This window comes from Mytilus edulis, chromosome 12, assembly GCF_963676685.1.
Source record: "Mytilus edulis chromosome 12, xbMytEdul2.2, whole genome shotgun sequence".
NCBI lineage: Eukaryota > Metazoa > Mollusca > Bivalvia > Mytilida > Mytilidae > Mytilus > Mytilus edulis.
The window spans coordinates 22,113,573-22,140,407 of record NC_092355.1 but is presented as its reverse complement, the minus strand read 5'-3'; the positions used below and the strand labels follow the sequence as shown (position 1 = coordinate 22,140,407).

General features: G+C 32.7%; 1 protein-coding gene across 4 annotated transcripts; it reads right to left on the bottom strand.

Moving 5' to 3' along the window:
• Window positions 1-8,570: 8,570 nt before the first annotated feature.
• LOC139498028 (large ribosomal subunit protein uL5-like) lies at window positions 8,571-26,795 on the bottom strand. Of its 4 annotated transcripts, none has more exons than XM_071286332.1 (6): window positions 26,703-26,795; window positions 25,569-25,716; window positions 24,040-24,146; window positions 12,920-13,067; window positions 11,181-11,275; window positions 8,571-8,658 (listed from the first exon to the last, which is right to left on the bottom strand). In XM_071286332.1, exons 1-6 carry the CDS (start codon window positions 26,706-26,708, stop codon window positions 8,629-8,631), a joined length of 534 nt encoding a protein of 177 aa, XP_071142433.1. In that variant the 5' UTR covers window positions 26,709-26,795; the 3' UTR covers window positions 8,571-8,628. The 4 variants fall into 4 exon arrangements, with proteins under 4 accessions (XP_071142433.1, XP_071142431.1, XP_071142434.1 ...); XM_071286330.1 differs by having other exon boundaries at window positions 26,682-26,721; XM_071286333.1 differs by lacking the exon at window positions 26,703-26,795 and adding an exon at window positions 26,516-26,538.
• Between the last annotated feature and the right edge of the window lie 40 nt (window positions 26,796-26,835).

Below are 26,835 nucleotides of genomic sequence, written 5' to 3'. Positions count from 1 at the left end.
TTATATCAATTGTTTATTGCCTCTTTAGAATAAAGTAACCTTAATCTATATTACATGTATGTATGCATAATTGAGATCTAGAGAAAGTAGCAATGAAACAGTAACCAAGCAACAAAACTAGCCAAATGACTAAGAGATCACTAAAGGGCAACATTACAGTCTTTAACAATAGAAATGTGTCCAAAAATATACCAAATAATTATTCGTCAGGAGTATAATAAAATTATGAATACATATGAATTTAGCCTCCAATTGAACACAAATCATTATATATAAGACAGCTAGGTTAAGTTTTCTGGACTGGAACAATCTTTTACACCAAATATAGTGGTCCTATTGCTTGTGGTATCTTCTAAATATACCAAATCACATATAAGTTAGCATTGTTCAATGAACCATGAACAAAATGTCAAGGTCAGATGAAATCTGCCAGACAGAGCTGTACACATGAAAATCATATCATAACCAAATACAGCTGACATGTTGTTAACAGTATTTAAGAAACAGACCTCACCACAAAAAACTCCACACTTACCAATGAACTATGAAAATAATGTCAGTATCAGATGACAGACGTGCATGAGGGTTTGGAAGGGGTCCTTCGTGTCTGTACTTTTCGGCGCGGGACGTTTGCGCTTTTATTTTTGGACACTTGCGCCTCAAATCATAGGACAATTGCGCTTTTTAAAAATGGACATTTGCGCTTTTTACATAGGATATTTGCGCTTTTGCAATATTAGATTTTTATGACTATCCTCCTCTTTTATCCGGGCTTGGGACCGGCAGTTTTGACCAGCTAGCAGAGTTAAAAGTTTAAAATTCATTGCATAGCACATTTCTTAGCACATTGATATATGTTAAAAAGTTTATATACAGCTAAAACTAGTAAAAGAAAACATTCTAAAGTCATGAAAACACGCTTTATATCTGAAGCCCATGCAAGGACTGAAAAAAATAGCTCTTGTTATCTGTTCTGACTGGTATTTCGCCTATATTTCAAGTAACTAATAATGTTTCTCAATTCTGGGGTGCCTGTTCATCAATGTAGCAAATCGTAATGTGATTCACCGACTGTTGTTAAATGATACTCTTCAAAAAGATTTTTTTAGCGAAATGAGTGAGTAGTACTGTTCATTAAAATGGGCACGAAAGGATTCTGCACCATAATATAAGTTAAAATCATCTACGTAATATTACTTCTCATTAAAATGACAGGTGGACGACTACAGGTAAAAAGCGCAAATGTCCGGTCAATTTAATACAGGTGATTCAAAAAAGCGCAAATGTCCATAGTATTTGAAGCGCAAATGTCCTATCGTTTTACAGGTGAAAAAGCGCAAACGTCCTGTGCCCGTATTCTTTAGGTAATTTTTAGTCCATTCTGTATTTTCCTCCCATTTTTATTCGGCACATTTTGCCTATAATTCTGTTTTCTGAAAACCCAATCCAGCCCCTCATGCATACTTAACAATTGATTTAAACATATTTAGTTATTGTAGATAGGGAAAAAGTTATTACAACTTATAGCAATCCCTTTCCACGTTGCTGGTGCAAGTGCTGCCTTGTAGCGGTCACGGGTGTTAGCCTGCTCTTTTTCGAAGTGCAAGATGTATTGTTCTCTCTTAACACGGGTCAGCCATGCAATTATTTCCTCCGCCAAATATGTACCGATTATCAGGTTGTGTGCGTATTTATACAATGTAAAATATCAGCTGCGAGTCAAAATGATGAAGCTTTTTGTCGAGTATTTTGCAATGGGGTTTAAAAGGTTTTGTTTATGCAATATTTACTTATAGCGATATTTTCGGCTGCGCAAAAAAAAATGCTTGCCAATGAGACAAATTATCCTTAAGGACACCCAATTTAAATTTCCTACAGAGATCTTGAGTTGCAGTATCATCAGAAGAAACTGTAGATAAGTATTTAAAGCTATTAGATTCTACTGTTTGACAAACTGGACAGCATACCAAAGAACCACAAGAATTTAATTTTTGTTAAAATCAAACTAAGGTTTATTTTGGACACTTTGTTTGATTCGGCATATCAAAGAACCCAAATAATTCATTTTTTTATGTTATTAAACAAAGTTTAATTTTGGACCTTTTGGACCTAAATGTAGACCAATTTAAAAACGGGACCAAAAATTGAAAATCTAAATACACGGTTAGATTCGGCATATCAAAGAACCCCAATAATTCAATTTTTGTTGATATCAAACAGAGTTTAATTTTGTACCCCGATTTGGACCACCTGAAAACTGGGCCCATAATCAAAAATCTAAATACATGTTTAGATTCAGTATAACAAAGAACCCCATGAATTCAATTAAGATTAATTTTGGACCCTAATGTAGACCAATTTTAAAAAAGGACCAAAACAAAAAAATATCAATACACGGTTAGATTCGGCATATCAAAGAACCCCAAAAATTCAATTTTTGATGGAATCAAAGAAATTTTAATTTGGAACCCTTTGGACTTCAATGTGGACCAATTTAAAAACGGGGCCAAAAATCCGCATATTAAAGAACCCAAAGAATTCAAGAATAAAACCGCATTGAAATTGGTCAAGAAATAAGCAATTTATAAAATACAAAGTATTAGAAAAGTCTTGTTTTTGGCCTCTAATTCCTAAACAGTCAGGGCAATAACCCCCCAAAATCAAACCCAACCTTCCTTCTTGGTATGGAACCTTTTGGTACCATTTCAGAAAGATCCATACACTTATACACAAGTTATTATCTGGAAACTAGAAATATGTGTATATGCCCCCTTTTAAGTCCCTTAATTCCTAAACTGTTGGGACAATAACCCCATAAATCTATCCCAACCTTCCTTTTGTGGTTTCAACCCTTGTGTTCAAATTTCATAGAGAGCCATTCACTTTAATAAAAGTAATTGTCCGGAAACTAAGCGTCTTCGGACGACGACGACGTGATATCAATATACGACGGTACATTTTTTGTGCGGTCGTATAAAAACAATGAGCGTATATTGCGCTCATGACACAGGTGTTTATTCATAATAGCATTGAAGTAGAATTCAAGTTGTGTATGATTATTCAAGATAAAACAAACTGAATTATGTTTTCACCTTGCATCTTCAATTTGGTCAGAATTTTGAAATAATTGTATTGGGTGTAGAGCAACTTTAATTACAGTCAAGGCACAGTAAATACACTTATTCGAAAAATGTTACAAATTCAACACTTGACTTTTGATCTTTGAATATTGTTTAATTTGTATGATTAATATTGCTATCAGTAAATTGAACGAATTATCTTAAAAAAATTTAAGTTTCAGTTGCCACAAAATCCCTTTTTTCTATTAAATGCAATGAAAAAATAAATGACGTTTGGTACTAAGTTTCCCCTTGGTATATGTACATGTACAAAATGACCCATCTCTCCTAATTCATCACCGTGGACGTTTTGATATGCGATTGCAGTATGAAAATTTCGCAATTCACATGGCTACAGAAGGTGTCATAACCCTTCATATAATTGTTATATACATATGCAAATTCATGGCTCAAAAATATGTTGATATCTGCATCTTTGAATTGTATATTATACGACCGCAAAAAGTGAAAATTTTTGGGTCTATATTGGTATCACGTTGGTGTCGTCCGAAGACTTTTGTTTTTCGCACTAACTTTAGTATGAGTGAATAGAAATCTATAAAATTTAAACATTTATGACCATAATAGGGAAAGTTGGGATTGATTTTGGAAGTTTTCGTCCCAACAGTTTAGGAACTGGGGGCCAAAAAAAATGCCCAAATAAGCATTATTCTGTGTTTTCGCACAATAACTTTAGTATAAGTAAATAGAAATCAATGAAATTTAAACACAAGGTTTATGAACACAAAAGGAAGGTTGGGATTGATTTTGGGAGTTGAGGTCCCAACAGTTTAGGAATTAGGGGCCAAAAAGGGGCCCAAATAAGCATTTTTTTCTTGGTTTTCGCACCATAACTTAAGTATAAATAAATAGAAATCTATGAAATTTGAACACAAGGTTTATGACCATAAAAGGAAGGTTTGGATTGATTTTGGGAGTTTTGGTCCCAACAGTTTAGGAATAAGGGGCCTAAAGGGTCCAAATTAAACTTTGTTTGAATTCATAAAAAAATGAATAATTGGGGTTCTTTGATATGCCGTATCTAACTGTGTATGTAGATTCTTAATTTTTGGTCCCATTTTCAAATTGGTCCAAAAGGTCCAAAATTAAACTAAGTTTGATTTTAACAAAAAATGAATTCTTGAGGTTCTTTGATATGCTGAATCTAAACATGTACTTAAATTTTTGATTATTAGCCTAGTTTTCAAGTTGGTCCAAATTGGGGTCCAAAATTAAACTTTGTTTGATTTCAACAAAAAACGAATTCTTGGGTTTTTTTTTGATATGCTGAATCTAAACATGTACATAGATTTTTTATTACGGGCCCAGTTTTCAAGTTGGTCTAAAATTAAACTTTGTTTGATTTCAACAAAAATAGAATCCTTGGGGTTCTTTGATATGCTGAATCTAAACATGTACTTATAATTTTTATTATGGACCCAGTTTTCAAGTTGGTCAAAATCGTGGTCCAAAATTAAACTTTGTTTGATATCAACAAAAATTGAATCCTTCGGGTTCTTTGATGTGCTGAGTCTAAACTTGTAGTTAGATTTTTGATTATAGGCCCAGTTTTCAAGTTGATCCAAATTGCAGTCCAAAATTAAACTTTTGTTTGATTTCAACAAAAATTGTATATATGTGGTTCTTTGATATATGCTTAATATAACTATGTATTTAGATTTTTGATGTTTGGGCCCAGTTATCAGATTAGTCCACATAGGGGTCTAAAGGGTCCAAAATTGAACTTTATTTGATTTCATCAAAAATTGAATTCTTGGGGTTCTTTGATATGCTGAATCTAACCATGTATTTAGATTTTGGATATTGGACCATAATAGGTAATGTTCAATTTAAAATTTAAAGTTTTTAAGTTTAAGTTCTTAGACCACATTCATTTTGTGTCAGAAACCTGTGTTGTGTGAACTATTTAATCACAATCCAAATTCAGAGCTGTATCAAGCTTGAATGTTGTGTCCATACTTCCCCAAATGTTCAGGGTTCGAACTCTGTGGTCGTATAAAGCTGCGCCCTGCGGAGCATCTGTTTTTTTTTCATCGGACTGTTGATGACGTCTTTACACTAAAATTAAATCGATTGGATAAAATTGAGAAGAGAAATGGGGAATGTGTCAAAGAGACAACAACCCTATCATCGAGCAGACAACAGCCGAGGGCTACCAATGCAGCGAAAAACTTCCGCACCCGGATGAGTCCTTCAGCTGGCCCCTAAACAAATATGTATACTTGTTCAGTGCTAATGGACGTCATACTAAACTCCGAATTATACACAAGAAACTTAAATTCATACAAGACTAACAAAGGCCAGAGGCTCCACTTTGGACAGTCACAGGGGTTAAACATGTTTTTTGATATCTCAACACTCCCCAATGAATACTGATTAATAATTTAGTCTTAAATGCAAGATGTTTTTATTATTTGTTATTGGCTTTGAACTAGCGGTCAGTACTCGAGCGTCTTTACTGAAAAACCCTCCAAATCCGCTTGCTGGTCCCAAGTCAGGAGCCTGTAATTGAGAAGTTGTTGATCACATGTGTTGTCGAGACTGGATCGTAATCCATGGCTAGCAAAGATGATTGTTCTGTTGCACCAATGCCCTAATATTACGAGAGGGTTAGCAATAGGCACCCGCTACCATGTGCAAACCCGTCATATTCAGTGTATGCGTCTCTCTCATGTCAGGGGGCTGCAATTCAGTGGTTGTCGTTTTGTTGCCATGTTAACTAATTAGGCCATCTGTTTTCTCGATTGAATTGTTTTACATGTCATTTCGAGGCTTCTATATCAGACGAAATGTAGTATAGGCTTTGCTCATCACTGAGGGCTGAACACTATAGTAGTTAATTTGGTCACTTTGCAAGAGATGTCTCATTTGCTATCATACCACAATAATAAACAGCAATGCGAATGATGTATAGAATATGATACTGGCTGGCTGAAAATGATTCAAACTTCTAATGAACCCTCTTAGACCGACTATCATTTCATACCCTAAATACAGTTGACCTAGGCTACTACTTACATCATCTATAGGAGGAAACTGATCATGCCACTTTCAAACAGACCTTGTAAGAACACATACTAGTATACTACATATGTTGATCCTTTTAAACAGTGTAGTATCACCATCAGATAAAGTTGGGTTGTTCTACGTTTTGTGATTCCGATTCTTAGTATAGTAATGGATCTACAATTTACAGTGGCAGATCCGGAAATTTCCACAAGTGGGGGCCCGTTCCAGTCATGCATGCGATTCCCTATATAATCAACCTATTTTTTCCCGGAAAAGCAACCACCACCCCCCTTCTGCTGATTAAGTCCCAATATGATCCTTAGTCTACTTTCTCTTCAGATTGTCAGAATCAGGTATGGGTGGTACCAGTTTTATCTACTAGTATTCATTTTAGTTGACAGAATTAACTATTGCTTTCTCAGAAAAGTTCCTGTAAAGCAGATTTACTGTACAAGAAATAGAATAGATACTTTGGCCATCGTTGTTTCTTTGCTTCAGAGGTACCTATTTTCGGGGGTGATGCTACAAAGCGAGAAATTCACATGAAACTTTTTGTGAAGTGCAGATAGTGCACATGGATAATAGGGTAAGGACAATGTCCATATAACAGACCAAAACTTCACAACATAAGGCATCAGTATACAAGATTTGAAGCTTCAGAGGTTGTTGTTTATGTGTTACATATATTTGTTTTTCGTTATATAAATAAGGCCGTTAGTTTTCTCATTTGAATTGTTTAACATTGTCTTATCGGGGCCTTTTATAGCGGACTATAAGGTATGGGCTTTGCTCATTGTTGAAGGCCGTACATAGACCTATAGTTGTTAGTGTCTGTCATTTTGGTCTCTTGTGAACAGTTGTCTCATTGACAATCATACCACATTTTCTTTTTTATATTCATGCCACCACAGGATTGTAATTCCTAAATTTTGCATTCTGCAACAGAAGTCACATGCAAGGCAAGAATTGTAGTAGTATGCCAATAATAAACATATTTGCATTATAATTTTGTTTAGAATAAATGTATGCCCCACAAATTGTAAATTTTCATCAAAATCAGCAATTTTTCCAAGGGACACAACATGAGAACATCCAATGTAACTGCACCAAAATCTGTACTGGCCGCAGATCATAATCAACGACCTGTTTTGCGTTGTCCACAAATATAGTTCCTTGTACAGGTCTTTTGTTTCTGTATTTTTGTTTGGTGGAAATGAAACAGAAAGTCAAATAAATTTTCAGGTGTATTATTTTAACTACTGTTGATTCATTTGTATTCCTTGTAAACCAATTTTGGAGGATTTGGTGGTTATACATGTAGGTCAACCACAAAATAAGATATTCAACAAATTATAAATTTCCTATAGATTTGTATGTTGACCTGCAAAACCAGGAACAAGCAAGTTTTCCTTCATACAGAAAATGAATGAATCTACAGTATCCAGTGGTGGGAATAAATGATAAGCCAGTTGTAATAGGTAACGGGGACCTGCGCTAGACTTGGCCATACCAGTATAGATAGGTTTTGACCAACTTAATGACCTGCACAAAAGGGATTTTCCTAAAAGTTGGATATGTGAGACTTGTACTGTACATTAAACATACAATGATTTGGCATGGTTAATCTTTTTTCCCCCAATGTGAAATAAAATGTTTAACCAATCACAGTCGGACTCCACTGCAGAGGTAGAACCCTGAACAATTAGGGCAAGTTTGGACACAATATTCAAGCTAGAAACTGAATTTGAATTATTACGATAACTGAAATTATTGTTCAGAAACTAAATGTGTCTTCAGACTACGACAACATCATAGCATTAAAATTTCTTTGAGGTGGTTTTAAAGAGTAATGAAGATTTAATCGGTAAATTACTTGTGGTCTGTGGCCTACTTGATCTGTGATTGGTGGTAATAAGCAGTGTGTAATGTACAAGTTTCACAACATTTGGTAGAGATAAACTTGGTTAGAGAAAAGAAACTAATTTCAGGATGAACAAAAAGATCACGATAAAACTTGCCCCACATTGTAGAAGACATGGGCAAAAAGTGATGAAGTCCTGAGAAAATGCAAAGTTATTTCTCCTCTACAAAACAAACAAGAACATGTCTCTAATACACAGATGCCCCATCCACACTATCATTTTCTACCATAAAAATGGGGTAAAAACTCTAATTTGGCATTAAAATTAGAAAGATTATATCACAGAGAACATGTGTACTAAGTTTCAAGTTGATTGAACTTATCAAGAACTACCCTGACCAACTTTGCTTGACAGACGGACAAACGCAGAGACCAGAAAACATAATGCCCATAAAAAAATACTCCATTTGTTGATGACAGCACCTGTCAGACTTATCTTCCAAGCTGCATTTTTGACAATTGATTTTTTTCATTAACAATAGCATAATCAGGAGGCAATGCACTGACAAAAAATATCCTGATCACAGCCAGGTTTTATTTTTTTTAATTTCTAGTCCTTTATTTTCCAGGCAGAATAATTCCATCATACTGAAAAGAGAAAAATAAAACAACATAAATTTTCAAGTTTGTAAAGATCTAATGTGATTGAAAATAATACATATTTTGATCCAAGCTGTAAAAGTTATTATACATATTTCAAATTCTATTGTTATAAATTTTTTTGGTTTACATTCTTTTTCTAGTAATTTTTTTTCTAGATATATCATTGGATACATAATGTAATGTCAAAGTCAATAATACACTTACTCACTAATAGAAATCATATATTTTATAGCTTGAATAACATTTAAGATTTTTTTAAACTATTTCATACACTGTCCCATATTCATTAGTATCCAAAACTAACAAATTAGATAGTTCTGAGTTGCAAGCATGGTATTGATATAGCACAAAGTAAGTCAGGCGACAGAAACTGTTCTGTAACCCGTGCCAGTGTGCAGAACATCTAAAATCTCGCATTACTTGCGACTAGAGCTTAGGCAGCTATTTGCACTCTTTTTTTTTTAAATTACTGTATGACAGCAGAACATATCAAATATGTAAAGTAATTCAATAGATAGGCAAGCTGATTTAAAGATATATCATCAAATTGGAATATTGTTTCATTCTTCGATAGATTTTTTTAATATGAATTGAACAGGATTTTTCATCTAAAATGACAAAATATCACAATAATAAATACATGCAATATTTTCTAAATTTACAGAATTAAAAATAACTGGATAAGGGAGACAACCAGGTTTCTAGCTGTTAAGTTTATTAACATATTTCAAATTCTGTTGGCATAAATTTTCGGTTTACATACTTTGTTACAGATGTTGATTTTTCTTGTAAATTTTTTCTAAATATATCATTGGATACATAATGTAATGTCAAAGTTAATTATACACTTATTCACTAGTGGCAATCCTACTGTTGTAATTATTATTCTAAAGTTTCAATAACGATTCAGATTTTTTTAAAAACTTTTTTTTATAAACTGTCCCATATTCATTAGTATCCAAAACTACCAGATAAAATAGTTCCGAGTTGCAAGCATGGTATTGATATAGCACAAAGTAAGTCAGGCGACAGAAACTGTTCTGTAACCCGTGCCAGTGTGCAGAACATCTAAAATCTTGCATTTGTTGAGACTAGAGCTTGATAGATATTTTTTACTATGACTGTATGAAAACAGAACATATCAAATATGTAAAGTAATTCAATAGATTGGAAAGCTGATTTTAAAGATGGGGGTATATCATCAAATTGGAATATTGTTTCATTTTAGATTTATTTAATACTAATTAAACAGGATTTTTCTTCTAAAATGACGAAATCGCAATAATAAATACATGCAATAATTTCTAAATTTACAGTATTAAAAGCAACTAGCTAAGGGAGACAGTCAGGTTGGCTCCAAACCATAAAAGTTATACATATATTAAATTCTATTGGCTTAGAAGTTTGCTGTTCACATTCCTTGTAACAGTTTGATTTTTCTATTTAAATTTTCTAGATACATCATTGGATACATAATGTAATGTCAAAGTCAATTATACACTTACTCACTAATAGAAATCATACTGTTGTAATTGTTTTATGGTTTCAATAAAGATTCAGATTTTTTTAAAACTTATTTTTATAAACTGTCCCATATTCATTAGTATCCAAAACTACCAGATAAGACAGTTCAGAGTTGCAAGCATGGTATTGATATAGCACAAAGTAAGTCAGGCGACAGAAACTGTTCTGTAACCCGTGCCAGTGTGCAGAGCATCTAACATCTTGCAGGACTAGGAGCTTGGGCAGTAGTTTTCTCATTTTTTGCCTACTGTATATGAATACAGAACAAATCAAATATGAAAAGCAACTCAATCATGTCAATAGTTTGAATTGGAAAGCTGACTTAAACTTAATTTAAAGATAGGGGTATATTTTCAAATTGATTACATTATGTTCATTTCTTTGCTAGATTTGAAAAGAGTACGTTTTATACTACATCACCAGCATTTTGTTGGCATATTATTTTATTAAATTTTAGTAAAAGATTATTGTTGATGTTGAAGATACCAAATAGTATCAGAATTTTCATCTGAGGAAAGCAACCCCCCTCCAAACCCCACAAGTCATAGGTCAGCAACTTATATTTATATTATTTGAGAGGCAAACCGGAAAAAATAGCCATAAGCTGTTTATTGAATCATCTCTGGTATTGCATCAACCAAAATTTTTAGTATTTAAGTGAACTTTTGTTGAATTGTTTCTATCAATCATACTTTTACTCTGTTCTCAACAAAGTTTAGTAACAAATCATGTCAAGAACATGTTTTTTTAGCAGTAAAGCATATGACTTAAGTTCTTTATAAATACTGCGGATTCATAATTATTTGTTAGATACCAATTTTTGTGGATTTTGTTGGGACAAAGAAATCACAAATTTAACTGTTCAACAAATTGCAATTTTGCTGATTATATGTGGACTTTAGGAAAACCCTAATATCAAACTGCAAGTTTCTTCAATCCACGAAAATAAATGAATCCACAATAGCTTGTAAATGAACTTTTACCTTTTGTTGGAACCATTTCATTGATTCTTCTTTATAAACTTTATGGTTTGGTCCAATCTTGCTCTTCCTTCTACGTCTCTGTGCGATGTTGAAGCCTAAAAAATGAGAAATTACGGTTAGCAGACTTTATTTTCTTGGACCTGAATTGGCCTGTTATTTTTCTCGTTTGAATTGTTTAACATTTGTCATTCTGGGGCCTTTTATACAGACTATGTGATGTGGGTTTTGCTCATTGTAGAAGGCAGTATGGTGAACTATAGTTGTTGATTTTTGTGTCATTTGGTCTCGTATAGAGAGTTGTCTCATTCGCAATCAAACCACATCTTCTTTTTTATATTGATATAATGTACATGTAACATTGATGTGCCTATACTAACAATCAGTTAAGGCAAGATTGAAACAAATTGAATGTTTCCTTCCTTGATTATTCATAACTTAAACAATCAGAATGATATTCAGTTTGATATATTTATACTGTAAATTCTCAAATAATTGCTAGTTGTCAAGCCTTCGACTTTTGTCGAAAAAGCGAGACTAAGCGATCCTACATTCTGTCGTCGTCCTCAAATATTCACTCTGTGGTTAAAGATTTTGAAGTTTTAAGAACTTTCTTAAACTGTACTGGATTACTACCAAACATGGACAGAAGCTTGTTTATGATCATAAGATATTATCCAGAAGTAAATTTTGTAAAAAATAAAATTCCATTTTTTCCGTATTTTACTTATAAATGGACTTAGTTTGTCTGCCTGAAACATTACTTCCACTCTGGTTAAAGTTTTTAAAATTTTAATAACTTTCTTAAAACTATCCTGGGTTTGTACAAAACTTGGACAGAAGCTTGTTTATGATCAAACGATAGTATACAACAGTAAATTTTGTAAAAAAATAAATCCATTTTTTCTGTATTTTACTTTTAAATGGACTTAGATTTTCTGCCAGGAAACAACACATTCACTCTGTGGTTAAATTTAAAAAAAAATAAAAAAATTCATAAACTATTCTGGATTTTTACAAAATTTGGACAGTACAATCAAAAGATAGTATCGAGAGGATTATTTTTATTAATTTTTTTCCTCATTTTTGTTGAGCCTGCGATTTTCAGCAAAAGTAGGCGAGACACTGGTTCCATGGTAATGCAAATGGGTATTGCAATAATAAAAACTTGCATTGTGACTTTAGTGTGATTGCACTAAAAAGCTAATTTAATGTGTAATTACATAAGGTGTTCCATTAATTTAGTATCCAAATCTATGACATCATATAGATCTGAGTTGCAAACATGGTTTTAAATTAATATAGCACAAAGTAAGTCAGGCGACAGAAACTATTCTGTAACCCGTGCCAGTGCGCTAATTATTTAAAAAAAGAAAGGTCATAAAAATATTAAAGTTAACTTTGAACATGTGAAAGTTGTTATGAGTTTGCTAGTAAATTGATTCAGGTTGACATGTTAATACAAATGGGCAATTATTGCAATATTAAAAACTCGCATTCTGATAATTTATATTGAGTGATGAAATTTCGAATCAAGTTTAAGTTCAGCTCAAAAGAAGCTTACGTGAAAACCATCAGGTGGAGACAATTCCTAATGGCACAAAACCTAGTAAAAATTTATGGAAATTTCTGTTTAATCTTCAAAAAATATCTAAAAGTTAAAACCTTAAAAAAATTTGCTGTATATTTCATGTTTTGCAAGCTTAACTTTATATAACATGTCTTTTTCTGTTTATTTATACCTGCTCTTCCTAGCACGATGTAGAAATCCATACCATAGATACCAATTCCAGGATCATACTTAATTCCTAAATCAATGTGTTCCTGAATACCAAAACCAAAGTTGCCAGTTTGGGAAAAGTTATTTTTCCTCAACTCGTATTCTCTAACCTGCAATAGAAAGTTGATTTCCAGTGTAAGTTCATGTATGATGAATAAAAAAAAAATTAATTGAAAATAATTTGATTTTTTTTATGTTGGAAAAATAAAGTAAAAATATGAGTTTTTCCAATATATGTTCCAGTAAATTTTGTATTCAAATCTACTTTATAAGATAAGAATCGAGTGTAAACAGGGTTTTCATATAGCACAAAGTAAGTCAGGCGACAGAAACTTTTCTATAACCCGTGCCAGTGTGCATTATGCTTCAAAAAGCTTTTTAAATACTTCAATCAGTTTATTCAAGCATCACAACAGTGAAGACACTTGTCAATTTGGTTGAACTCACAAATGACAAGTTTATATCAAAACTGTGTTAACTAGAGTATTTCAAGAAAATATAAACAAGGCAAATTACAACCAGGTTTATGGATTAACATTAAAATTGACTATCTGTCAACATGAGGTGATTCAAATAAAAATACCTCATGTCACTGTCAAAGCATTTAAATAACTGAGAACCATGTTTTTGCTTGCGAATTTGGTGATAGGACTTTAAGATAAAAACCTTGTTAAAAAAACTTCTTGCAAAAATAAGGTAAAAAGTCAGTTCAAATTATAATGAAAATATGTTCCATTAATTTAGTATCCAAATCTTTTATTTAAATAGATCTGAGTTGCAAACATGGTTTTAATATAGCACAAAGTAAGTCAGGCGACAGAAACTGTTCTGTAACCCGTGCCAGTGTGCTTATTTGAATCAGGTTCAGGACATCTATGAAAGTTCAAATAAGTTTGTGAGCGAGTTGATTCAGGTTAATACGAAATATTGTCCATTTTGATTTTCCCATTTACTTATCAGCCTTTCGAATCAAATTATTTCCATACCGATTCCAGTGATAGAAGAAAGTCGTCTGGTGAACACTGCATAGTCATAAAGGTATTTGTTATTTTAAAACATTAACTGCTATTTGTACATTTTTGTTGTTTTTACTTTCTAGTTCAATTCTAGTCCACTACTCATCCAGACCAAATGACTTACAAAGCTTATCCCCAATATTAGGACTTATCTTTTACAGTCTTTGAGTTATCAGTATCCACATACAAGTCATTATTAAATACAGGTAGAAATTAAATTAAGATTAAGACTCAACGCCACAAAAATCTTTCATTGACAAAGATTGTAATTTATAATATGGCAAGAACAGAAACCAGGAGAATTCAAGATTTTGCTGATTAAAAATATTATCTCGACATGGCCAACAGTTCGAAATTTTAATAGACACTTCTTGAAACAAATGTACCAGTTAATTGAGTATTCAAATCTACTTAATTAGATAAGAATCGAGTGTTAACATGGTTTTAATATAGCACAAAGTAAGTCAGGCGACAGAAACTTTTCTATAACCCGTGCCAGTGTGCATATTGTTTTCATTTAAAATACTTAACACCTGAACATCTGACAAATTTGTCATGTCATGATATCAACAATCTTTTGGGAAATCCTATATCAAATCTTTGGTAGACATAGTCGCTTTCTTTTCCTGTTGTGGTGACCCCTCCTATCATAAAATTTCAAATACATCTTGGTACTTAATTTACACTGCGGTACTGTAGGTGTATACCACCATTGATTTTTCCCTATTAGTCTTTGTTAAATTTGCACTTTTCAAAAATGTGTGCAGAATTGATCTTTGTTTCAAATAAAAAAATACTTGGCATGAGTAAAGTTTTATCCTGTCCAGTACTATAGAAAAATATTTCACATAACATAACCATTACTGGAAGTTAACCAAATTTTGCTTCATTTGATAGTCGAGATCTAGTGAAAAAAAGTGCTAAAAATTTGAAAGGTTCGAATTACGGAATTTCGGAGCAGTTGCCAGTAGAGATACAAAAACGCAGGAAAGCAAAACTACCGACACTGAAGCGACTACGCGATGAAAATATCAAAGCCTATTTTGTGAGAGATAAAATTTACGTTGGTGGAAAAGAATACGTTCCATAGGATCCGTTCAGAGAACAATTTGAAAACTTGAAATGTTTGTGCTGGAATGTCCATGGACTCAACTCGATCTATAATGACAACGAATTTTTGAATTTAGTAAATAGCTATGATGTTCTTTTTATTTGTGAAACTTGGTTAAATGATAATAACATAGTAGAAATAGATGGTTTTGTAAATATATCTTGCATTAATCGTAGCACTAATATAGGTACAAGAAATGAAGGTGGAATTGCTATTTATTGTAAACATTTTTTATGTAGTGGTATCTCGATAGAAAGAAAATTACACTGTGGTATTGTCCTTATCAAATTGAATAAACAATTTTTTACCATTGCTAATGATATATATATATGCTTTTCCTACATTCCACATGAAAAATCAAAGTATTATCAGATCTGTGACAGCGATTTTCATGAAATTATTGAAAACATTGTTCTTGAATATAAAGAGAGGGGATCAGTATTTGTATGTGGGGATCTGAATAGTCGAGTAGGTGAACTTAATGATGTTTTGTGTGATGATAATTTAGATAAATATGTCGAGAGCGTTGAGCACATAGAAAACCCCTATAACATTCAAAGTAGACGTTCATTGGACAAATGTGTGAACTCTTTTGGTCGTAAGCTTATTCAACTTTGCTATACTACTGGACTTACTGTCGCCAATGGTAGACTTGGTGACGATTCAGATGGAAAGTTTACTTTTTGTACAAGTAGAGGACGAAGCGTGAACGATTACTTACTTGTATCACCGATCGACTATAAACTTATTAGTTACTTTAACGTGTTGCAATTTAATGAATTCTCTGATCATTCGCCATTATTTTTTCAACTTAATTTTTCTAACAATCGTCCACAGAACAAAAATCACAAGCTACACAAGTATATCAAATGGGATTCAAATAAGAATAGTGATTACATGGAAGTCTTACAAACAGAGCGTAGTGCGTTGTTCTCATTGGTAGACAACATCTCTTCTAAAAACGATTTGAATACAGCTGTAGGGGAAATCACTCGTATATTATATGACAGTGCTTTTAAAATTTTTGGCCGATCAGTCCTAATTAAAGAGGAAAATAATAATACAGATAGAAAAAACAATGATTGGTTTGACGAAAAGTGTAAATCAGAGCGTCATATTTTTCACCAAGTCCGAAACTTCTTTTTTCGACACCCCACTGATGTTAATAGGCAATCGTATATAGATGCTAGAAATCGATTCAACAGGATAAAACGGCAAGCCCAGGTTAACTATAAACGGCGGATGGGTATTGAACTTTGTGATATTGCAAAAACTGATCCACGAAAGTTTTGGTCCACTATTAGACCTACGAAAAGAACACGATGCACAGTTGAAAATGATGCTATGTTAAAACATTTCGAAAGAATTCTCGGCGAAAATCCACCTGATCTTTGTGATGAAGTATTGAACTTAATAAATAATGAACATTTTGAAAATATAGACATAGATATTCTAGACACTGAAATTACTGAAGATGAAATTGTGAAGTCGATTAAAAAACTAAAATTGAACAAAAGCGAGGGAGATGACCAAATTATTAGCGAAATGTTTGCTGCAAGTCCAATATTTTTTGCTCCAATTCTAAATAAACTTTTCAACTATACTTTTGAAAGTGGAACTTTTCCTGATGCTTGGGCAGATGGTATTGTTATTGCTGTTCCTAAGAGTGGAGATTTGACCGATCCAAATAACTATCGACCCATTGTTTTAGTGAGTGTCTTATCAAAACTGTTCACGTCTATCCTAACTACTCGATTACTAGTATGGTCCGAAGACGAAGATAAACTAATCGACAATCAATTTGGCTTTCGTCCTGGACATTCAACTATTGATGCTATTTTTGTTTTACATGGTATAATTGTACATATTCTTCAACAAAAAACTAAACTATACTGTGCTTTCGTTGACTTTCGAAAAGCGTTCGATAAATTAAGCAGGAGAATTTTGATTTATAAATTACTTCGCAGTGGAGTCAGCAGTAAATTTGTAGCCATAATTAAATCAATTTATACGTCTGTGCGTCTCCGAGTAAGATCTGGTGGACTTCTTTCTGATGCCTTTGACAATTTGTTAGGAGTGAAACAAGGCGAACCTTTCAGGGCTTTCCATTGAAGCCGGTAGCCGGCGGAAATCCGCCGCTTACGGTGGTTTCAAGTGCCGGCTACTTCACTGCCAAAAATATAAATTCAAAAAGAAAAAAATATCTTTTTCAAATGTTTACAGGCAGCCGAGAGACGTATATTGTCGCAAAGTCGCGGTCACGATAAACAAGGATGAGAAGTCAATGTTTACCTTGGTCTAAATATAGTTCACATGAATTCAGGTCACTGATTGGTTGTCTATTTAAAGTCAGAATGCATCGTTTCTTTTCAAAGATAACAAGAGAGACGTTCCGGTGGTCATTGAATGATAACAATAGAGACGTTCCGATTGTCATTAACTCGTTGACTTTTTTTGGCTTTTAAAACGTGAAGACAATCAGATAGGATGACAATCTTATGCTATGGAATAATATTTAGTCAAATTAAAGAAAGTGTAGTAGATCATATTGTTCAGAATCTGGAAAACAGTATCTTTTGAAGTTCATTTTTTCAAAGCCCACGTGGTGTTCAGAGAATCAAGGTCAAAAACGAAAGTAGAATATTGTCGACTCGACCTCAAATAAATAAAATTTCCAAATGATTTATGTATCCGACTTATTGAACAGTTTACAAAAAAAGAGAAAATCAGAGGATATATCAATTTTCTGTCAATGCTTGAGAAATAATTGTATGATTTAAATACGCGTAACAGTCTTTAGAGAGAAAAGGGGGGTCATTTAATTGTTTACAAATGCACGTAGTTATGCAAAATAAATCGATCAAGATTTCTAACAAACCGGATGATTATTTAAATAAAACTCCTTTAAAAGTAAATGAATTTTAAGCATAAGGTAATGAAAATAAAAAACTGACATAAAAAAAAATGAAATTTCTTTGAGTTTTTTTTTTTTTTCTTTCTTTAATTTCCTACATAAAAAATGGTAATTTTAAAGATTAAATTAGGTGCCAGGAGATTGCGAGAATGCAGGATTTTGCTCTATTTATGCCAGAGCTTCTGGGGGCCTTGAGCGGCCCCCAGACCCCCTGCCGTAAGGCACCAAGCTTACAGCTTGGTGGGCGTCCGGCTTCGCCGAACGCATGTTATAGCCGCCTATAATTTTAATTCAGCCTTCTACTTCCATTTCAATGGAAAGCCCTGACCTTTATCTCCTTTATTATTCCTCTATTTTATTAACGATATTATTGAAGATATAACTGTTACAGATAATGAAGATGTAGTGAACCTGAACGGTCTTTTAATTTATTTGATACTTTTTGCAGACGACACTGTCTTATTTGCCAAATCTGCCAAACTTCTTCAACAGCTACTTGACAAACTATCCAAATACTGTAGAAAATGGAACATAGAAGTTAACACTGATAAAACTAAAATAGTTGTGTTTAGAAATGGATGGCAACCTGTAAACAATCATTTCATGTATAATAATCAAGAACTTCAAATCGTAAATTCATACGTTTACCTTGGAATGTTGCTCCACTTTAACGGGAAATTCTTACACACGCAAAAACGACTATCACAACAAGGATCAAGAGCTCTTTCGTCACTCTTAAAATGTTTAGATAATATTTACATTTCTACAAAGCAACAATGTCTTCTTTATGACAGTATGGTTGGATCGGTACTGAACTATTCTTCCGAAATATGGGGTTTTCACCGTGCCAACGACATAGAAATTATTCATAACCGTTTTTGTAGGTTTGTTTTAAAAGTAGGTAAACGTGCTCCTATTAGTTTTCTTTGTGGCGAGCTTGGTCATCTACCTATGTTTGTTTTGAGAAAACAATTAATCTTAAAATATTGGTTACGTATTGTTATGTATAAACCAGCTTTTGTATATGATGTATATAAAATTTTGTATGACGATGCAAATCATGGTAAAATTAATTGGGCATCTAATGTGCGTGATTTTTTATTTAGTCTTGGAATGAACCATATTTGGATTGATCAAAATAATATTGATATATCGTTTGATGTTATAAAGACACGCATTAAAGATCAATATCTACAAAAATGGTCAGCAGATATTTGTGACTGTGAGAAATTAAGTGTGTATAGAAGTATAAAGTTTGATTTTTGTCTTGAGAATTATTTTAGCTACATTAATAATATTAACATTCTTACAAAACTACGAAGTGGTACATTGAAACTTAATGTTGAAGTTGGTCGCTTCTCTGATATACCAAGAGAAATGCGTCTTTGTGTATGTTGTAACATGCAATGTGTTGAGAATGAATTCCATTTTGTATTGGTATGTCCAGCATTTAGGGCAATTAGAATATTGTTTTTGCCACGCTATTATTGTTCATGGCCTACTATTTTTAAACTATCTTGTTTGTTGAAAGCTAATTCTAGATCTTTAACAATTAAGCTCTGTAACTATTTGAAGAGTGCATGGAAAGTTAGATCTGATATTATTGGTTAGCTACAACATGTATGTTATTATTGTATTGTTCTCTGTTACCAGTCTTTTGTCACATTATGTATATATTATGTATTGCCATAGCATGTTCTATATGCTTTTGCAAATAAAATATTCATTCATTCATTCAATCAAAGTTCTCCCCTTATTTAACCTGTGTACAGGCTTTAGTAACCATGTAATCTCAAGTTTACAAAATTTTCCATAGAAACCCTTAATGTTTATGAAACAGAAATTTTTTACTGCAATAAAATATAGGATTAATTATGTACAACTGTCAAATGCAAGGGAATATTTTTTTCAAACTATTTTTGTATACGACCAGATGTGACGTACCATGTTTTGGTTGTATTACACCTGTACGGAGTATTTACATTGCCTTTATAAAATATGCCAGAAGTCTTGTTCTTATTTAGTTTCAGAGCTATAGGCTTACATTTTGCAATTGTTTTTCAATGAAAAAAAAAACACCAATATTTAGAACCTTAATACTACCAGTTATTTTTTTTTAAACAAAAGTTGACTTTCCATCTACATGTACAGTTGTAAGCCAAAAAAGTGTCCCATGAAATTGTGTCCTCTAGAACATTATTTCACAGTTCAGCTGTGAAATTTTGTTCATTGGGCAAAATATCACATTTGTAAACCATAAAATAGTGTCTCCCCTAGTGAAAAATTGTCCCTAGTACTTGCACATAATTTCATGGATGATTTATAAAATTATGTCCCAAAGGACAATATTTCATAGTGTAGCTATTTTTTTCTGTCCCTATACAAGGGAAATAATTTAGAAATCATTTAAATGTTTTAATCAATTAGTTAAATTATAATTGAAAATTAAATAAAGACTACACAGATGTGAACAAAAATGGAAAGTGAGGAATATAAACAGCTGTATAATTATGTGTCTGATGATCAATACCCTCCAGAATTTGACAATAATGATAGATCATTTAGAAGGAAGGCAAAGCTCTTTCAAATTAAAAACCAGGTGCTCCGCAGGGCGCAGCTTTATACGACCGCAGAGGTCGAACCCTGAACAGTTGGGGCAAGTATGGACAAAACATTCAAGCGTGATACAGCTCTGAATTTGGATTGTGATCAAATTTTTGACATTACATGGTTTTTTTTTACACAAAACAAATGTCAAGATTTTACAAATCAATTAAAGATTTCTTCTTCAAACTTTTTAAATCTAAAATTAAATAGTTGACACAGCATAGGTTTCTGACACAGAATGAATGTGGTCTAATGAACTTAAAAGTTTTTTTTTGCCTTTGAGCAATTCACTATGCTGTTGAATATTAATCCTCTCAAAAAAATGTTTGAAGAAATTTTCTTTTTATTTATGAAATCTGAAATGAGAAAAATTTAACCCCCCCCCCCCCCCCCCCCCCCCCCCCCCCCATTTTTTAACACATCCCCGTTTCCCTTTCTCCAAAACTGATATCAATTCAAATTTCTGATGGAGTTTGCAACAATAACTACTCTTTTAAATACATCATAAAATATTAAAATGTAAAATAAAGTGCTTGTTATCACTGAATGGTAAAGATTGGTTGGTAGTAAAAGTGAATATACATTGTTTATTGTATAAAACAATAAAAAAAACTTCATCAGCAACAATTTATATTGGCAAATTTCCAATGAAGTTATTTACATAAAGTTATTGGCAAATAAAAATAAAAAATGACATCATAGTCATGTCTGGCAAATTTCCAACATATATTATCAACTACTATTCTATACAAAGAAAGATAACTCCAATTGAAAATGAAGTACATTTTTAGATTCAGCATATCAAAGAACCTAACTGATTCATTTTTTGTCAAAATCAAACTAAGTTTAATTTTGGACCCTTTGGACCTTAATGTAGACCAATTTGAAAACGGGACCAAAAGTTAAGAATCTACATACACAGTCATGACAGTTAGATTCGGCATATCAAAGAACCCCAATTATTCAATTTTGATGAAATCAAACAAAGTTTAATTTTGGACCCTTTGGGCCCCTTATTCTGTTGGGACCAAAACTCCCAAAATCAATACCAACCTTCCTTTTATGGTCATAAACCTTGTGTTTAAATTTCATAGATTTCTATTTACTTATACTAACGTTATGGTGCGAAAACCAAGAAAAATGCTTATTTGGGTCCCTTTTTGGCCCCTAATTCCTAAACTATTGTGACTGACCTTAACTCTCAAAATCAATACCAACCTTCCTTTTGTAGTCATTAACATTGTGTTTAAATTTCATTGATTTCTATTTACTTAAACTAAAGTTATTGTGCGAAAACCAAGAATAATGCTTATTTGGGCCCTTTTTTGGCCCCTAATTCCTAAACTCCCAAAATCAATCCCAACCGTTCTTTTGTGGTCATAAACCTTGTGTCAAAATTTCATAGATTTCTATTAACTTAAACTAAAGTTATAGTGCGAAAACCAAGAAAATGCTTATTTGGGCCCTTTTTGGCCCCTAATTCCTAAAATGTTGGGACCAAAACTCCCAAAATCAATACCAACCTTCCTTTTGTGGTCATAAACCTTGTGTTAAAATTTCATAGATTTCCATTCACTTTTACTAAAGTTAGAGTGCGAAAACTAAAAGTATTCGGACGCCGGACGACGCCGACGCCAACGTGATAGCAATATACGACGAAAAATTTTTCAAATTTTGCGGTCGTATAACAATGAAATGTATTATATACATGTTGACAAAAAAACACAAGAGCAAACATCAAAACTTGTAATATGCGCAAGAAGAAACGGCAATCAAGCATTTATGAATATTATTCCTGACATTATTGATCTTGTTAAAAAGGATAATTCAAAGATGTTAAAAATAATTCATAGATTCCTATTGCTTATTTAAATACAAATGTCAATTTAGTCTTATTATTTTTTGTTAAATAAATTTTTTGGTATTAGACAAGACTTTTATGCAATATGGACATGATTTCACTATGAAAAAATGTCCAACGAAGGTCACAATAGTATTTATTGTCAAGGGACACTTTTACATAGAGGTGGACAATATTTTATAATAAAATTATGTCCTGGACCAAATTTCATAGATCATATCCATGAAATTTGGTCCATGGGACATAATTTCATGGGGGACACTATTTAATCCTACACAGTAACCATAAAAATCGTCAAAGGTTGACAACATATCAAGAACTCTTACTCATGAAGACCTTGGATAATGTGTCACCTTTGATCAATATTTCAACGGAGTTGTACATTACTTAAGACAGTTTGGAGCTGTAGCAGAATGATTGTCTATCAGCAATAAATACTTCTATAGTATACAGAGATGCAAACAGTTTTTTTTTCCTGTCAGACATTGGGGCCTACAGGGTACGAAGTTTTGCCAGACCCATCACATTTCTGCCAGACCTATATTTTCACTCAAAATAATCAATGTAAAAACTTTGTAATATGTCTATAAATAACAATGAAATGTAACTGTTTCCTGTTAAGGGGTTTCCCGAATTTTCCCGCTAAAAAGCACATGGCTTTCAACAATTGTAAACAAAGCATTCAATTTGTGATCATGGATTACAGCTTTAATTAATTGAATTTGGATATAGATATTCAACTTAAGGTACAGTCAGGCAATGTTTTTACTTTTTTCTGGATTAAAACTAATTTGAAAGAAAAGTTTAAAAAATAAAATATATTGTGAATATTCAGTGACCCATAGATTTTTTGAACTCTGCTACGGAGGTTAAAGTTACGTCATTTTTCAAACCAATGGTGTGTATTCTCTGTTACAACTAAATAACTGCGTTTGATATAAATATTTCAATAAATTAACAATGTCAAACATACGATTTCAAAACTGAAATTTATACTGCAAAAGGTTTTATTTTTATTTTTTAAGGAAGGATATTTGGAAGGTGTCAGGCTATAATAGTTATCATTAAAACAGTTTGAACTCCCGATTTCTATTATGTAATCGAAGCCTTGAATGTTGTTCTATCTAATCATGCAACGTGGTTGTAAATTCACAATTTTATAAACAAAATACTCTGCCAGTACCGACGGGGAATTAAGTTTTGGCTGACCCAAGCAGACTAAAATATTGACGGCCATCAGGTCCTGCACAGCAACGAGTTTTGCCGGACCTGCATAAATTCTGCCCCTTAGGTCTGACAGGTCCGACGATTAGTTGCATCTCTGAGTATATCCTGTACCATTTAGTTAGTATCCAATCTACTATATTAAATAGACAGGAGTTGCAAATATGGTTTTAATGTTGCACAAAGTTAGTCAGGCAACAGGAACTATCCTGTAACCCGTGCCAATGTGCATATTAATGTCACTTCAAATCTCAACTAGCCCAACTTAAAACTTGTTACAATCAAAAACAGTCTTAGTATAATCGAACAAAAACAGTCTTAGTATAATCGAACAAGTAAACACATGTACCTTCAAACCTTTTTCTAAGATCTCTTCTGCCTTAGCGCCTCGTACTGTACAGTGACAGGCAATAGTTTCATTTCTTCTGATACCGAAGGACCTGACGGTATAACGTGCTGAAAGAACAACAGAATATTTAATATAAAAGAGAATTTTCAATGTTCAAATCACGTACCCATTATGGCAACAAGACAATTACTTTTAAAACAAACATTATACCAATTTCATAACATGTTCAAATATTTTTACAAAGTATAATGTCCAAATAAATTTAGTATCCAATCTACTATATTGAATAGACAAGAGTTGCAATTATGGTTTTGATGTTGCACAAAGTTAGTCAGGCAACAGGAACTATCCTGTAACCCGTGCCAATGTGCATGATTTATATGTACATAAGGATTTAAAAGTACATTAAACAGGTTGGGAACAAACCCTCTATATGGTGATTATACCTGTATAGAGGGATAATCCTTCTATAGAGGGGTAAATTTATCCCTCTACAGAGGGGTATTTTTGTTTAGACTGGATTTAAATCAAAATAGGGCAGAATGGCATTCTTTTCTTATTATGGCAGTAACCTGGAACAGTTGATGCACCAATTGGTGTACTTAATTTAATATGCACATGTCCAGTTTGATGCTTATCTGACTAAATATAAAATCTATTGTTCACCATGATTAAAAGCTGTGATGATCAGGTAAATTCTACTCACTTATGCCTCACTGAACAGAATTTCTATTGATATATTTCACATGAAATTTAAAGATCAACTATTCCTTTTGTTGTTGATCAGGTGTTCAGATAGGTAAACAATACTAGATTGCAAGTTTTGTCACTTTAGTAGAAAACTGGTTATCCCAATTTTTAGTAAAGTGCATATGTTGATGCATATAATGCTAGAGATTATAGCCAATATAAATAGAAAATGCCATTCTGCCCTAATTTGCTTTAAATCCAGTGCAAACAAAAATACACCTCTATAGAAGGATAATTTTATCCCTCTAAAGAAGGATTATTCCTCTATACCGGTATAATCACCATACAGGGGGTTTGTTCCCAACCTGTTAAAGATGCACTTATAAGAGAATTATATGTCAACAGCAAACTAAAAGAGGCAAAAAATATAACAGACAAGGGGTCTGCAGATTATCTTTGGCTTCTTCTGCCATAGATAGGCATATTCAGTGTGAAATAAAACTGGTTAATAGTTTTAAAATGTTTAAAGAGAACTAGCTATATTGGATGGATAAGTTGATGCAGCTAACTGTATAATTGTTCAGTTCATATTTTCATTGTTGTCCACTGTACTGGTTACAAAATCTTACAATAACAACAAGTTTCCAAGAGTAAAACCTAGTAATGCAGATTTTTTTTTTATTATGAATCTGGTTGAACATATGGCAGCTTTGAGACACATACAGATCTGAATGAGATGATTATAAATAGGACTATGTACATTTGAAGTGCGTTTGTTATAAATTAAGCATTTAAGAATTATTTGCAATTGATTTAACTGTTAAGAAATCCTACAATACCTTTTGAGAGCACTGGGGTCTGACCAGTTAGCTGTTCAAGCACCTTGGCGGCACGGGTAAGTCGATCACCAGACTCACCAACACAAATATTAATGCAGAGCTTGACGATCCTAAGATCTCGCATAACATTCTTCTTTTTGTCTTTATCCTGAAAAGATAAACAAAGAAAACATTTGATAAATAAAATTATAGCAAGAACACTTTCATGCACTTTAAAATATTTATATTGACCTTTTGGGACTACATGTTTACACCACAACAACTATACATAGAAATATTTGTGCGACTAGAAAATTATGATTGCAACTTAGCATCTTAAATTTCTAAGCTATTCTAATTTCTTCAATGTTACAATATATATGATCTTACAAGTTAGTGTGCATTTGTTAATTTTTACTATCTTCTGCATGGACTCAAATAGTTGCACAGCAAATTCCAGTATTTAGTTATAATTTGAGACCTCTGACTTTCATCATTAAATATGTTGACAAATCACAGGAAATCGTTACCCAATTTGATGTTTAGGGAGGCAAATAAACAGTTAGAAGTCTGGCGGTAAAGGTCATTACTACCCTCTTTTATTACTACTGAACCATGGGACAGAAGACAAAAGTGTTCGTATTTCTATTTCTCAGTTCTTATCAAATAGTTAAGGTGTAAACAACAATCTGACAACTCTGATGTGCACAATTTGTCGTTTTCACTAATTTTTTAACGATGTTCCCTGTAAATTAAGACTTTTACTTATAGTAGTGATGGCTGATGCTGAGTACTTTGAACAAGCCAAGGGGGTTGTCTATTAATATTATCACATTCGCTTGTGTTCACGGTTTGATACGAGTACACAAGCATGCAAAGAATGAATACATTCTAATGGGAGAGTTTCATTTTAAACAGTCTGCTATTACTCCTTACCATGTGGCAATACATCAAACATATATTTTTACCATAGTTTAACCCACGTCGACTGTTTTGGATTTGTACACCTTATTTTACAAAATATAAATGAGACAATTAACTATAATCAAGCTATGATATCTTGTTAAGAGACTTAAAGGTGTGTTTAGCTTTTATTATTAATCAAATAATCAGGATGACGGAAGATTTCATCACATGTAAAATTCGTAGACTAACCGCCATGATGAAAACAACAGGAAAAGGAAGTTGACCTGTTTACCCTTTCAATTCATAGAATTAATTTATAATTTTAAATAATGTAAATTAAAGACTTTTGAGTTAATTTTATACAGAAAAATACAACTTTGTA